This window comes from Archocentrus centrarchus, chromosome 17 (assembly GCF_007364275.1).
Source record: "Archocentrus centrarchus isolate MPI-CPG fArcCen1 chromosome 17, fArcCen1, whole genome shotgun sequence".
Classification (NCBI taxonomy): Eukaryota; Metazoa; Chordata; class Actinopteri; order Cichliformes; family Cichlidae; genus Archocentrus; species Archocentrus centrarchus.
Window position 1 is genome coordinate 12,435,010 of NC_044362.1, and position 16,896 is coordinate 12,451,905.

The 16,896-nt window shown below is 41.0% G+C and overlaps 1 protein-coding gene across 1 annotated transcript; it reads left to right on the forward strand.

The window, feature by feature from the left end:
• Window positions 1-8,095: 8,095 nt before the first annotated feature.
• angptl4 (angiopoietin-like 4) lies at window positions 8,096-13,829 on the forward strand. The gene is made up of 7 exons (XM_030751542.1): window positions 8,096-8,718; window positions 9,503-9,613; window positions 9,740-9,833; window positions 12,282-12,395; window positions 12,487-12,582; window positions 12,817-13,098; window positions 13,209-13,829. Exons 1-7 carry the CDS (start codon window positions 8,194-8,196, stop codon window positions 13,391-13,393), a joined length of 1,407 nt encoding a protein of 468 aa, XP_030607402.1. The 5' UTR covers window positions 8,096-8,193; the 3' UTR covers window positions 13,394-13,829.
• The last annotated feature ends 3,067 nt before the right edge of the window (window positions 13,830-16,896 follow it).

The following is a 16,896-nucleotide window of genomic DNA, read 5'->3' on the forward strand; positions in this document are numbered from 1 at the left end:
AAAGGGGGGAAGGCTTCATTGCGCGAAGGTCAGAAACACAAGACATTCATTTATTATTTTAAAGCGACATCCCCCACAGTGCATATGGCTTATGCAAAATATCTCACAATTCACTGCACAACAGTGTCACTGCACAAACAGCAGGTGCTCACACAGACGGGGAAGTGACAGACTCGAACACAGGGTCAGATTCTTGAAGTCTGATAACAAACCTGTTGTGCAGGATGATGAATCTTTCTAGCACAGATCCTTAAGTAAACACTGTAACAACAAGGCTGTGTCCACAAAGCCTGGGACAACATGAATACTGGCACAGTGCACTGGCTTCACAAGCAGGTATTGTTCCAGAGGTGAAAATGTTTGTGTGGGGTGCACATCTGATATGATCTGGCTTGTTTTAAGGCTATGCTATATGAGTTTGGGGAATTTAAAAGTACGCAAGTACAGGTTCAGCGATCACTCTGGTCCCCGCTGTGCTGTATTAGTTCTTCATATGGATCCCAGTTTGCGGTTTAAAAAAGTGAGTCAGTATGCTGCTCATGCCTGCTTGGGAAATACTGCGTAATTGCTACTGTCATTATAGTGTCATGTAAAGTATACTAGCCAGAGCGCTTAAACATTGCAAAACTTGCTTGAGATGAGAATGTTATCTGGGTTAAAGGTTGTGTTGATTTTGCACGTGTTCAGGTATGCTCTCTAAAATAAGGAGAGAGGCAGATTGTGTCGGTTTGAATGCACGCACAATATGCATTCACTGGCGCGTGCTAAAATTTTACAGAGGTCACTGAAGAGTAAAGTTTCAGTGGTGTTGCACTTTTTTAAAATTAGATTCCACCCAAAGATTTGGCATTTATTATGAGAATTTTTGCAGCCATAGAAAATATCAAAATAGCCCGAGCTGCTGACGCACAACTTTAATGGGATTTGACAAATCTGTCACCATTTATGCCAGTGTCCACTGAGTAAGTATCAGCTCACTTAGAATGAATCAGGTGAATGATTTTTTCTCTGTTTGATGAGGTTGGTGATGATTACCAACTCACTTTCAACACAGGTGAAAAGACACCATTATTCATATATACCACAAAAAAAGAAATATAAAAAAAAAAAAACACAGAATGCCACAACTGGCTAAAACTGCTGCTCATACTACATCAATAGCAGCGATGTGATTACTCCTTTTAATTCCATCCCTTTACTGCTGAGAAGAATAGAGAGGATTCCTGTTTGCACACTTACTTGGGAAAACACGTGAAAAAAGCAAAGCACGGACTGCTTTCCGGGTCCACACAGTTTCAATTAGGATCCTGGATTTGGATTAACACGGATCAAGGGAGTAACTGGGGCTTTAATGGGGATTCAGCAGATGGTCAGAGGTCGTGAACTCCATGTGAGATCTTATAATTCTTGAAGTGGTTCAAGTGGTGGATTTTCCTTTAAGTGTTTTCACTGAGCTAAACACCTCCAGTGGTGCCAGTGTTTGAGCTGCTGCTACAAAACAAATGTGCTCTTTGACAGAAGGTGGGGTGGTTTCACTGCAAACAAATTTGTGTATTGTCATTTTCGCAGCAGGACTAAGAGACATAAGAGCAAGATTCCTCCAGAAATGTCAGTGCTAAAGAGTGCACATCTGCTCAGATACACTCACAGGTCAGAGCCTCTACTATTCTGGGAGAACACTTTGTAACACAAGCCTCCTTTCCTTCTCTTTCTTCTGCAAACCACCAGCTGCTTAACACTGGGAAGGTTGTCTGCCAATACCCTCGACTTTCCCGGAATGAGCCTCATTCACAGTCAGATCCCACTTCAGCTCAAGTGTCCCTTCCACCTCTACTCCTGTTGATTAAAATGAATTGGGAAATGAAAAAGTATCATTGTGATTAGTGACCTACACCATGTGACCCAAAGTGCTTCTTACACAATGGTAAATTCAGTGTGCGTGCTTGAATGTTTCACAGGAGGCCGATTAGTTCATGGGAATTGGGCTTGATAACTGGGGTACACACCAAGGGGCTCATTTTGGGGACAAACGAGGAACAAAGCTGCATCCTCTGAAACTCCGAGGACACTGAACAGCTACTGCTTCTGAGATTTGAGGTTTAAGTCCATGAAATAAATGTAAAAGACGGATTCTGGAGAGGTCGTTTGGAGCCCACAGCTGCCTCATTTGTGCACAATCCCAAGATAATATAGATATGTATTTGATTTATTTATAGCTACTGCATTTAGCTTGGAAACTTATTTTGGTCTCAAGTGGAATTTTCTTCAGAGCATACAGTATATTATAGCAGGGTTCCTAAGTATGTGCACACTGTTAAAGAAATATAGAGCATTTTGAGAAATATACATCTGTGCTTTAATGAGGTAGTCACTGCCAGGATCTGTCTTCCCTATTTAAACAATTTTGTGCTGATTAAAAAAGATACAACATGCAGAGTATGTTTTTTTTTGTTTGTTTGCACAGAGTCAGGTTAGGTTTCCTGTATCAGCTTTCACAAAACACTACATTTTTAGAAATACACTCTCTCTTTAAAATAAAAAAAGAAGGAAAGAAGAAAATGAGTGGCACTCATTTGTAAGTAACTTGGCACTGCACAGATGTGGAAAGCAGTTAACATGGAATTGTTTTAATTTGATCTTCACAACAACCAAAAAGAGGCTGGAAAAACAGATCTGGGACCATTCTGTCGATGGCTCCCCTGTTATCTTTCATCAGAAACCATCCCAGCAGTTCAGCCTCATGCTGTTTTTTTATAGCGGTTGTGTAACTCTGAATTTCGTGTCCAGAAGGGAGAAAAAAAGACCATTAGTAGGAAGAATTGACTCAAATTCTTAGTGCAATCTGTCACCCAACTGTCCTGATATTAAATTCCTCTGTACAGTCTTACTGAATTTAGCCTGAGGACAACTCTATTACTCTTCTGAGTCTGTTCAGTGTACTTAGTTTACCCAAAAATTGTGTAAATCACTGCAGATGTCCAGCACCATAAAAACTGACACACAGCTGCTGAGGTCAGCCACAGTCTATACATATCTGAATTTTCCAAAATGGGACATGTGTAGGCTACATTCTGTACTTTTCTGCTTCCTGCAGCTGGGACATTCATTTAGTCCATAAGCAATAAAACAAAAAGAAGCAAAAAAAGAAACTGAGGGAGACGCACGCAACATCTGTCTAAGTAAAGCTGTACCCAGGTCATGCATCAGTTGGAATGTGTTCCTTAGATTTCCAATCTTAGAAGAATCCCAAAGCAGTCAGTCAAGCAGAAGCAGCACGTTCATTTGTGTCACGCAGCACGTCTGTGCATGCAGGTTTAAGATGAGCAGGAAAAGGTGTGTGCGCTCAGCAAGAAAGAATAATTATATGGACACGCAGTGCATGGAAGAATAACGTGTGTGTGTTTTGTCAGCTGCACAAACAGAGCAACAGTAATTATGCATTCCTTTGTCTTACATAAGTTGTGTTGTGTCCCAAATGTTTTGACCGCAAACAGAATAAACTGCTGCATCATTTTAATGAAGTTATGCAGGTCTTTAAAGTTCACGAAAAAGCAGAAACACGACATTTACGTGGAAACTGAAGGATTCTCTTGAAACACGCAACATGTGGACAGCACGGTATATTGAACTCTCCATAGGAAATCTCTAATATCCTCCTACACGCTCCCTCTGCCAGGGCCCTGTACGTATACAATGAACCCAAGTGGAGGTGAAGCATGTCACACCTCATGTCTCAGAACAGCTGGAGGCTAAAAACCCCAAAAAAAAAACTTGCAGGTTTTGATTTGCTTGATGCCTCATCTCTTTCATTATGCAGTACCTGGGGCGACAACAGTAGAGCAGGCACTGAAGGTGAGCACAAGTCAAGGCTCAACAAGTAGGTGTGATTTGCTCTCGCTTCTGGCCACAAGGAGGCAGAAGTGCGTTTTATTTGGCTGCTTATGGGGGGACCTGGAGCTCTACATCGGTATGGTGCATGAGTGTGTTTGGATCAGGGCGCGTCTTTTTCTCTGGAGAAAAATTATTTGTTTAAACGAATACTGGAAATTATATTACATAAAGGTCCGTTTTTGGCATTTTTACTTTACCATTAAATGCACTGGTGTAACTTATAACTGTAAATTTGAATAGATGTTTAATTACCTACAGCTGCAATCCACTCACTGCTATCAGAGATACCTTTAATGTTATCTTTCCTTCTAATGCTACAAATGTAAAAGGAAAAAAAATCTAATATACTGTGCCAGGAGTAAAGACTATATATATCCATTCATCCATATTCTTCCACTTATGCTTTTCAGGGTTATGTGGAAGCTATAAATATTTCCAATTTCGCCCCTATCAAATAAATAAATCATGTACTGGCCTTTTACTGGTTATTTCTTCATCAGTTTTATGATATTGGCACCTTGAACGCAATATCCATCCTGTTGTATCCGGGCCTCCAGATTTACACCTCTACTCCATCTTCACTGAGTCAATCAGAGGGGAGTCATGAGCTCCGTTCACAGGCTGTGCAGTCAGCTCTAAAGGTCACCGCTTTCCTGCTCTTCATGAATATCTCATGATGTTGGAAATGAAGAACACAGGGCTTGTAAAAATTGGGTGCCACTGCGTGATGATGGATGTGTTTGTAATATTGAGCCTGTCTTGTGTGTTCATATATTCATAATCTCATAGGTCATATTAAAAAGGAATGTCATTCAGCAGGGCCGTGACAGAGGACACTTCTATTGCTTTCTTTTCTTGAGGTTTTCTTCAGTTCTCATATTTCTTTGATGTTTCTTTTTTTTTTTTTTTTTTTTGGTTTTTTTTTTTTTTTGATTGGTTTAAATATTTTTGGATGTATATTTCTGGCAAACACAAGTGAAAATAATTTGTGATGTAAAAAAAAAAACCTTATAAAAGAGTTAGTCCATGAGAACCAGTTTACTGCCTCCAGCACCTGTTTTTTCTTTCTTTCTTCCCTTTTTCCATCCTCTGGTACACGTCTGGGGATTTACAGATGTTCTGAATCTGGGTAAAAGGTCACCATGCCGACAAGAGATGGGAGTGACCGTTCTGGGAAACTGAATAAGCAGCTGTGGCAGGGAGGTGTGGATCTGCTAATGATCAGCAACATTCACTTGTACAGCTTGTGACTTCAGCTGGCAGGAAGCGGAGGCAGATTCCCACAAGTCCCGCCGGATTAGGTTCATTTGTTGAACATTTGTGACATTAAACAAATAAAAGAAATGATAAAGAGAGTTTATTTAATCGACTTGTTTAGTCTATTCTGAAGTAAATATATATATACCATCTGCTGACAGCATTAGTTCTTCATGTTTGAGCTGCTTTTATTCCTGTTTTTACTCCAACTTAGCTCTGGGGTAATTCCAATAGCTACTCTGTACCTTAACACCATTAAAAATTATTTACTTTTTATTTTATACTTGATAGCAGTACACATAACATATATCTTATAATATATAATAACATTCCTATTACTCAGACTTCTAATAAGCATGTAAATAAAAATGCTGCTTAATGTTTTTAATGTACCTGTAATATTAATATGATGCAAATCATGCAGTGCATGATGAAATAATATCAATCACTGACAATAAATCTGAAAGAGCCTATTTTGCTGTGATTGATAATTAGCTTTTTGGCACTCTAAGTACATTTTGTGAAAATACTTGTGTGTACTTGAATAAAACGTCTAAATACTTTTTCTACCCTTCATGAAATCTGAATATCTGAAAAATTACGTCTTCTACACAGTCTGAGGTTTTCCAGTGTACTCTATGTCAAGGTCCCGTTCAACTTCCCCTAACAGACAACAAACGGCTTGTTTTTTCCCGGATGACAGATGGAATATTTAGCCGTCCTTTACAGGGGAAAAAAAAGGTGGCCTACCTTTGTTTACACCCTTACTATACACCCAGCTCATCTCTGTATTGTCCCAAAGGACTGGGGAAAGGCAGGTACACACTCAACATGTATCATCATGACACACCCATATACGTACCAGACAGTCACCGGGTTCATTACAGGAAATTTTGATTGAAGCAAGTGTGTTTTTGTCATCCAGTAAACCTGCTCATGCCTACTCCACAATCACTCGGCCTTTCATTATAAACTGTAAAAGAAAAAAATCAGTAGGTATAAAAAAACATGTTTACATTCAGCGATAATCCTGCTCTACTGTGACTGAGAGGACGTGACTCATCACTGCAATGTGCCAGTCTGACAAAACAAAGGTAAGTGTGTCTGCACTGACCTCCATGCTCCCATTAAATGGGCCCCGCAGAACTGAATAAGAAAAATCTATTTTTAACTGGAGCACAGATGGCTTTCAGTGGAAACCCCTCTCTGCTGAGGCTTTGGGTTAAATAATGCAGGTTTGTTGCATTCCAGACCCATGAATGAGGGTGCTGAGTTTCCCCCCATCTCAACACTGTCAGCAGTCTCTGGGTCACCTTTCACCTACTTTGTCTGGACTGCAGACAGGAGAGGGTTAACCCAGCTCCTTCATTGTGGTCTGTCCCCAGATCACGTAGGGCTTCCCAATGGAGGCTGTTAAAAAACCTAGAACCAGTAATATAGGCATTCTCTGTGCTGCGTGAACTTTCCCCTAATTCTCACAGTCCTCAAGGCTTCCAAGCAGCAGATCTTTTCTGTGGAGAACCTCAGGCCAAGAAATACGCATGTTCCTCCCCCGATGACACACGTTCCTCACACTATCCAAGGAGTTATGATAAAGAAAAATCCTGAGAAAGGCCAAGATGTTTATCTGGACTTTGAATAATGTTCGTTCTGTTTTTTTCGATAGGCTGTCAGAGCAGAAATCCAATATTTATTTAAGTGCCTTTACCAATTCATTGTCATTTTAAAGCGAAACTATGAAACAATCATTTCTTTGTTCCAACTTCTCAGAGAAAATGAGAATTATTATATTGGAAACTCAATGTTTTTGAGGTTTATTTAGGGTTTAACACTAAAGATCATTTAAGACTTCTCCTGTGGATGTGGGAAAAGTGCAGTTTGTCTCACTGTTTTCTGGCATTTAAAGAAAAAAAATTAATTGCTAAACAGGAAACGGTCATCCATTAATGAATAGAAATATGTAGGTGAAGAGCCTCAAAAATTTGATTAACATGTTTAATTTTAGTGCCATAAATTTCATATATTCCTAAATTTACTGTGAAGGCATTTAGACATCAGTAATGACTTGATTCTCTCTCACATTTGTGATACACGGTCAGATCGTGGTGCACCTTAACTCATATTTCTATTTTGAATCACTCTAATGTGTAAATGACATAAGAACAACTTATCTGCTAAAATAAAAACAGCAGGAGGCACATGATCCAAATAATGTAAGCAAATGGAAAATTAGCCTGATAATAAATGACAGTAAAATAAGATCAGCTGTTTCACTGTAAATACGAACTAACGACGTGAAGAAGAAGCTCAGTGGGTCAGCTCTGTAAAGATCTGTGCTTAATTTATGTGGTCATCATATAACACACCTGATTACAGAATCTGGCACTTTGATGATTCCGATGAGTAAATTCCTCTTTTCTCCCTTGTGTCACTCTGGCAAATATTTTATGACATTTTAAAATCCCTCGTTAAGAAAGTTTGCCACCTCGTCTGTGATGACAAAGTTTAGACTCACTTAAATGACTGCATGAACTCTCCAAACCCACTCTGTGCATAGACGAACATAAGCTTTCATCTGGGTTCTGATATCTTTATTATTATTAACTAATTTCAGGATACTCCTGTACTGATAATCATATTGCACTAATATTAATTCAACTATACTTCTCATGAAGTTTTAAAAAAAAAAAATCACATCAAGGTACATCAACTGAGCATGAACAGCGTGGTTCACGTGTCCCCCCACACAGAGATGAAAACCACTCTATCATTCCTGTCTTCAACCTCTGACATGAGGAGTTAACAGAGAGGTGGAGGAGGGACAGAAACCTGAGAGTGACTGCACCCCTCCCTCTCCTCAGTTGGCCAATGGCAGGCAGCTCACAGCTTTGACTTGCTGGCCAAGAAGCTATATAATAGCAGCCCTGAGCCAGTTTATCCAGGAACCTGAACTATCAGATCCAACTTGAGAAGAGAAGGCAGGACACTGCACAATTCTGCAAACAATTTAGAGGAAGATTTCAGCAGTTTAGAGCAACAGCAGAAATGAAGACAACACTGGCAGCTCTGACTCTCTGCCTGATGGTGCTCATGGCTACAAGTTTCCCTGTTGAGAGGAAAGGACCCTCAAGCTCTGGTGCTACTAAGGAGAAGCGTGTCCAGTATGCAGCGTGGGATGATGTTAACGTCATTGCCCATGGCCTCCTGCAACTGGGCCAGGGGCTGAAAGAGCATGTGGACAAGACTAAAGTCCAGATGAGGGACCTGTCGAGCAAACTGAAAGTCTTCAATCGCACTGTGAACGAACTAGGGAAGGAAAGTCAGAGGCTGCGAGCAGAAGGTGAGGCTCTGAAAGCTCGGGCCCAGGGACTGGAGGACAGAGAGGGGCAGGTGCTGAATGTCACTGCTGAGCTGAGGGAGAAGGCAGAGGAGATGCAGCAGGAGAGAAGGACCATGAGTGAAAGAATCAGCCGGCTGGAGGAGAAGGTGGACAGCATGCTGCAGGGAGACGGGGTGCTGTCTGACATGACTGCTGGTGCCAAAAATAGCAGTGATGCTCACAACATCCAGGTAAGCTTGGAAAAGATTATCTATCATTTGTCTGACGAAGTAGACGCATGTCAAATACAGTGAAAGACAGTCGATTTGGGAGGAAAATTACTTGAAATGAAGCTTTCCACTGTGTGTAAAGCATTATTCTTAAAGTCATCCATGAAGATACTCCCATGCAGATCCTCAAAGTACACAGTGATTTTGGTATTTATCAGATCAGTGGATTTACAGCATTTAAGGATTATATGGTGGGGCTTTTTTTCTGAGTGCTCACGGGTTCTACATAAAATTGAACAGAGCATAAGCAGTGGGTGGTCGGTTAACAAACCTGCAGGCAACGTGCAGTACGTGCAGGCAAAGCTGCCAGACAAAAAGACTCTGCAAGCATCATCTGCAAGAATGTGTTAATACACTTTAACAGCTGTCGCCTTTTGCAGCATGGATATTGGGCGGCTCGTCAAAGTTTTGCTCTCTTAGCAGCGCTCTGTTTACAGAGCAGTGCGAGCCTGAAAGCTTTATTTGGTGAGGTGGAAAATCCCTCGCGGCAAAGGAATTACATAACTACACCGGCGCCGGGTTGAACGAACAATTGCCTTGTCATTGTAGGATAAAAATGTCTCAGCAATCTATTTCTCGGGTTTTCCGATGAAAACGTTGCAGGTAGCTTGTTTGTGGTGTTAACTGTAGGATGTCTTTTGCGCTATGGGTTCATTTTACGCACAAAGACGCCGTCGAATAAAAAGGATAAAATACTAAAAAAAAAAAAAAAAAAAGTCACACCCGTATCTTGTTCTTCTGTCAGCTCATGCTGGAGGCCCAGAACAGACGAATTGATGATCTGATGGAGCGCATCAGACTCCAGCAGGAGAAGCTTGACAAACAGAGCGTGCGCATCAGGACCCTGCAAAGTGAAGTAAGCACTTCATGTACGCACACGGCTTGCAAACACGTGTAAATCTTGTGAAATATTAATACTTTTATTTAGAATTATTTTGTCATGTTTTCTGGAATCTCATCACTGATTCGCAATATTTTTCAGATCCAGCAGTCAAGACAGAAAGCCTCCCCGCGGAGCAGCAACACCGACAGCTCCGTGCAGAGCGGCGTCGCGGAGCAGCGCGACTCGCCAGCCGGTAAGTAAAGTCAAAAAGAGTCCACCCCCCCCCACCCCCCCGACACCGTCTTAAGTCGACTGGACAAAATCTGACGCCAAATGTGACAGACCATCTGTCGAGTAAGGCCACAAAGAAGCTTAAATCACCAGCAATTAAAATCAAGGAAACTAATCAATTCGGGACACGCTTCCCAGCTCAGCTTGACGCCAAATATACCAACAGGTGCAACGCCTGTGAGCTTCTGAAATATTGGAATTGCTTGTTAAATGGGGAATAGCATTAACATAGTCACGTGTACAACGTTAAAAAAAAATTACATACAGATTAAAAGTATCGATTGTGCTTCCTGATTTTTTTTTTTTTAACTGTAAACTAATCAGTCTATTATACATTTGGGCGATTTTAATCACTGCATAGGAACATCATCGTGTTTAGTCAGTACTCCTGATACTGTGGTTTACAGTCATTGTAAAAAAGCTCCCAGAGCGCAGGCACGCCAAACAGCTGCTGCCTCAATCCAGAGCTGTGACTGAACCAGCATGAATGACTGCTTTCATCCAGACTGGACTGGACTGGATGCAAACCAAATGGGGACGCGATAAGACACTCTGAGCTTTCTCACTTTTAGGTCGCACTTTATTACTGTTTAGTGTAATTGAAGAAAAAAAAAAAGATGGAGGGAGGGAGGGAGAAATAAAAACTGAAATCTCCACATATTGAAAAATTGCCATATAAATGAGTAAAACTGGGAGAAGAATAGATTCAAAGTGAAACCTCAGGCTGCAATAGCAATGGATGTGAACTAGGTGAAAGGTGAATACGGCTGAGGCAACAGTCGGGTTCAGTCAGCCAATTACAATTGAGTTTATACAATTACACCATAACGCTCTGACATCAGCAGGATTTCAGGAATAAGGGAGGAAAGTTATGCTGGCAAGGTTTCAACTGGGGGAAAGTTTGCTGGTCTCTGGGAGCACTCAGTCAGGGTCACACAGTACGCCAGGATTGCTCTGATCATTTCTGTGGTGTGGTGGAGGGATAGAGGAGGGCAACCTAGAAAAGGCAGGGGGAGGTTTTGTACGTCTTGCGCTGTTATTCAGATTACTCCCCTCGTGTTTGAGCCAAGCAAAAAGGAAAACAAAGAGGGAAAGGCAGTCTAAATTTATCTGTGAACTTTGCACAGATATCCTGCACTGTTTTGAAGACACTTCCTCCTCCTTCCCAAGATGTCCCACCTTTTTCTGTTAAACAAACATTTTTACATCCCTCAAGAATGAGCCACCTTTGCCCTAAAACCATCAGACATTCCTCCTCCCAATCTTCCTTTCCCTTTGGTCATCCTCTCCTCCCCCATCCCTGTGCACAAACCTCCTACCCCCATCCCCTCCTTATTTCCAATTGTAATGAATTAGAAATGTGCCAAAGTTCAGGAGAACCCCTGACCCAGAGCAGACAGTCACCACAACAAGTCACCAAGAGTTCATTCCTCTAAAGAAGAAAAGGTCATGTTGCACAAACAAGATTTTGCCTCTATGTGATCAGCTGATGAGCTTTCACTCAAACACAGCAACTAAATTCAAAATATATATACTGCAAATTGTAAACTTTTTTTTGGCAGGATATTAAACTACGCCACATGATGTCATCTTTACTAAACAGGATTACAGCAGGGGTGCAATTAGTCTTGTCCCTTATTAAGCACATGACAGCTTCAGTTGGCTCTGGAGAGCCCTGCTCTGCATCTCTGCCTTCTCTTTACAACAACAGCCCCCTCATCCCAGCACCACCCTGTGATCATTCCCCATGCATGCAGCAGCCATGCACATCTTCGTCACTAAGTGGCTGCTGTGCACGTGAGGGAGGTCTGACAAGTGAAAGGGGAAGAAAGGGATCCGAGGCACGAGGGTGAGGGGGGGTAGAGGAATGTAAAGGGTAGGACTGTGTAACTGTGTAACTCTATAGGCTGTGCAGCCAATCACTTAAAGAGGGAAGACTGCCTGGAAACTGGGAGAAAGGTCATGTTTACAACGGAGTCTTATTAAAGCTAGGTCAGAGGTTTTTATCGGGAACACACTCATATCTCCAGACATAGTGATAAGCTTTATTTCTTTCCCTTGGGGAGATAGTCTTATTTGAAAACACTCTTCTCAAAGTACGCAGAAGCCCATTACTGAGAGGTTCACTAACTGTGAATGACCTATTTATGAAAGTTGAGTAGGATAACCAAATAAAAATAAAATAACCAAAAATAAAATAAACACGTGTGAGGGAGATAGGTTTAAATTTGAAGTTAGACCCACAACTTGTCTGATCCTGGTACAACAGTTGGACTAAAAAAAAAGCAAAGCTGAAGAAAAACATGTCTGTAAACAGCATGTCTGGGGGAAAGGCATCAACAATATTGAAAGTGCCAGCAGTGATACAGTCAGAGCTCTTTGTTTTAACGTTGTTTCTTCCTTCTTCCAGAGACGGCATCGGACTGCCACGAGCTGTTCATGAGAGGAGAGACCACCAGCGGGGTGTACACCATCCAGCCGACAAACTCAGAGCCCTTTGAAGTCTTCTGTGAGATGACGGCCGGTAAGTGGAGCGAAATTCCTTTAGATTTTGAACCTGCTATTTTGCCAGAGAAGGCATTTTCTGATCATCCTCTCTCTGCACTTCTATGCAGACGGTGGATGGACAGTGATTCAAAGGCGCCAAGATGGTTCAGTGGACTTTGACCAGCTGTGGCAGGCCTACGAGAAAGGCTTTGGCAACCTGAATGGTAAATGCTCCTTTGAGTTTCATCTCACTCTCACTAACTGGACAGGTGGTAGCTGAGTGGTACAGTGTTCAGATTAGTTCTTCTGCCTTTTATTACCACTGTACTGATGGATGCATATACCCTCCACAAACATCTTACCACTTAAGCTTGAAATGGGCCACATGCGAGCAGGAGCCACACACCTCAGGTATTCATAATTTTCTCACCTTTTCCCCTTCTTTCCTTCTTCTCTAGGAGAGTTCTGGTTAGGTTTGGAGAGGATTTACTCTATAGCTAAAGATGGTGGCTACATCCTCAACATCAGGCTCTCTGACTGGGTGGATGACCTCACAACTGTCCGTCTCCCATTCCAACTGGGTGGACAGGAAACCAAATATTCTCTCCAGATTCAGAAGGCTGGCACTTTCAGTACCCTCGAGAGCTCCCTGGCGGCTGACGCCTCTGGTATCCCTTTTTCCACCCATGACCAGGACAATGACCAGAAAAGTGACACCAACTGTGCCAAGCACCTCTCTGGTAAGATTTAATGATGAACTTCCTTCAGATACTAACTTGCAATATGTCTTACATATAGAGCCCAATAAAAATGCAGCCACTAACCTAATATAACCCTGTTTTTATTCTAGGTGGTTGGTGGTTCAGTAACTGCGGGCGCGCCAACTTAAATGGCAGATATTTCCAGAGTCCTCCTCCCAAGCAGCGGCACCAGAGAAAGCAGGGCATCTTCTGGAAGACTTGGAGGGGCCGTTACTATCCTCTGAAATCCAGTATGATGATGATTGCTCCCACCGCAGCTGAGAGCAAGCCATAAAGAATAGAAAGAGACAAAAGCAAGCAGGGAGTAAGAAGCAGGAGTATTGGTTGATGAGGTTAGAGGTTGCCATTTCCTTGGTTGTCTCCCTATGGGGATTTAATCTAAGAGCTATAGCCCTCAGAACAAGACTGCTCTGTTCTGCAAAGAAGATGAGCAGATTCCTTCCCTGCATTGAAAGCCACAGACGAGACAAAGCTAAAATGTGCAATGGAAAAATGTCTTCATACATTGTACCATGGAAGTTTCTTTCTTCTGGTATGTAGCAGATGCTTCCAGTCAACAGAGCGTCACACAGCGAGTCCCAGCCTGTCCAGTGTGCTGTAAGCAATGAAGCAGTTCCAACATGTCCAGACTCCTCACCACATGTGAGGTGTCAGTTGTGTATGTGGCCTATTGATGAGTTTGAATGTAGCAAGGACTGTCAGCTAAAAAACAAAAAACATGCATCAAGCAAGCCTTTTAAACCCAGTGGTGCAGACCAAATGGTGACTTAATTAAAACAAGCAGTCATTTTCTACATGAGCACGACAACATCTGCATTCAGAAGCATTGTGTAAAGTTGTACATCACTGTAAACTAGACGCAGAAACACTGTTCCACACTTTTGTACAATATACTGTACTTTCTGAATCTTTCCGAAAAGTTGAATCAGTCTAAAGCTATTCTTAACTGAGTGTTTTCTTTTTTGTTTTTGTTTTTCCTGTGGAGATGTTGATGATATTAAGTCATATTGACTACTTTTAAGATGAGTTTTCTAAGTATTTGAAGGACTGTTTTCAGAAATGTTACTATTATTGTTGTGTTGTGATGTTATCTGTGTCTTTAATATTTGAGAGTTTACTTTAGATGTTTCTTTTCTTATTTAAATGTTGCAAAGAATATATATATATATATATATATATATATATATATATATATATATATATATATATATATATATATATATATATATATATATATATATATATATATATATATATATATATATATATATATATAATATGCAGTTGTAATTTATATGGGTATTATTTTTGTTTCTTTGTTTTTTTAAGAGAAACATTTTTGGCCATAATGAGCCAATAAAACTGATTTAAACTAACATCTGTCTGCACTTTCTCTCTCTTATGTATGACTGCTTGCAGTTTGCAGTAAACACAACTTGAGATATTATACTGGCACTTAGAACAAAATGAATACTATAATATAATAATATGATGTGCAAAAAAAGACCCCAATAACACATATTTTTATATACAAAATGCAAGGCATTTAGTCTGATTTCACATTGTAGCTACCTGATTTAATTAATTGATAGTGTATTTTTTTAGACTGAAATCTGAATTTACCAGCCACACAGGCCTCCACACACATCAGCGCCAAACCATAGGCACACGTGGCAGATCTCTTGAATCTTCTTCAGCAGCTTAGACCTGGAAGCAAACCTTAGTCGCCTCAAGGTGTCAGCTTTAATTTTCAGTGCACCACTTTCTACAGCCTTGTCAGGCTTACTGTTAATGTGCTTCATCCACAGTGATCCTCCAAGAACTGACAGCTGGGTCAAGATCAACCTCTGTGACAGCTGATCTGACAGAGTGTGTACCCTCATCTCAACTCACCTTTCTCTTCAGGGTGAGGGTGTTGCCAGTGAAAGTCGATGCCTGGATGTCTCAGCTTGGGTGATTTAAAAATAACAGGACAGCACGTCCTACAAAGGAAAATGTAGAGCAAGGAAATGGGATAGATTTTTTTATGAATAATCCTGTAACACTTTGTAAACGAGGTTAAACACTTTTCATTTAAGATGCATTTTAATGTTGTTTTCTGTGCTTCACATATCAAAACTACAATCCACTCATTCTTGAATTGTTCATACCCATAAACTGGCAAAACAGACCTATTTGCATTTGTCTAACAGCTCTGAATGTTCTATATATTCTAAATCGTTTTTATTCTAAATCAATTCATTTGATTTGCAAAGTTTGACATGTATGAACATAAATTTGCTAAAGTCATGCCTTTTATTTTGAAAGCATTTTGAGACTTTCAAAATCAAAGTTGACCTATATTTTACATTTATAACTTGAGCAAAAACACAAAGAGCTATTAAGACTAGAGATTGTGCTCCTTTTTGACACTCATATAAGTTGTTTTCTGTTTATTTGTGTTGACCCCAGGCTGTTTGGGACTCTTTTGCACTATTTCAGGAGCAGTGCCAGCACAATCCAAAGCATTAGCTGTCTGGCTGAACTCCCTACCAAGATACAGTCCAGTGTTTCTGCTTGTTTGTTTTAAACAAATTAAGCACACACCAGATGAAACAGAATAATACATTAGCTTTAATGGAGCTGGGAGGCAGATTTGATTAACCTTGGACAGAACCGAGACCGGTAGCTCTATGCTAAACTAATCTAACCAGTTTTCAGCTGTGGCCTTCTACACTCACTGGCCACTTTATTAGTTACACCCTGTTCATACCAGGTTGGCCTTCCTTTTGCCTTCAGAGCTGCCTTAATTCTTTGTGTCATAGATTCAACAAGGGCGCACTGTGGTCATAAAGGGATGGACGTGGTCAGGTACTCTGTGGTGTTTAAATAATGCTCAGTTGGCACCCAAAGTGTGTCCAGAAAATATCCCCCACACCAGCTGCTGATACGAGGCAGGATGGATCGATGCTTTCATGTTGTTTATGCTAAATTGTGACTCTACCATCTGAATGTTGCAGCGGACTCATCAGACTTGGACAGTTTTTTCCAGTCCTCTGTTGTGCAAGTTTGGTGAGCCTGCGTGAGCTGTAGCCTCAGCTTCCTGTTCTTAGCTGACAGGAGCGGCCTGCTGTGGTCTCTCTGCTGCTGTAGCTCATCTGCTTCAGTGTTTTGTGCATTTATAGATACCTTTAATGTAATAAATGGTTATTTGAGATACTGTTGCATTCCTATTAGATCAAAGCTTTCTGACCTCTGACATCAACAAGGGATTTTCACCCAGAGAATTGCTGCTCCCTGGATATTTTCTCTTTTTTTCACATCATTCTCTGTAAACCCTAAAAATGCTTGTGTGGGAAAGTCCGAGCAGATCAGCAGTTTCTGAAATACTTAGAGCAGCCCATCTGGCACCAACAACCATGCCACATTCAAAGTCTCTTAAACCACCTCTCCTCCTTGTTCTAATGCTCAGTTTGAGCTTCAGCAGGTTATCTTGACCATGTCTACATACCTAAATGCACTGATGGACTGATTGGAAGCTTGCTTTAACAAGCAATTGAACATGAATACCAAATAAAGCTGCCAGTGAGTGTTTTCATGATATAAAAATATATCTTGTCATCTAATTCTGCACAGCAAACTGACATATTTCCCCAAATAATCAAATATTGCCAAGCTCCGTCTTCTCCAAAGGCCTGCTTGTTTAAGGAACTGATTTTAAGGGCAGTGAAATTCGGTGAAGTCTCTGCGGTGTTCCCAAATCAATACGAGACATCACTCAAATCAGGTTGCCATGAC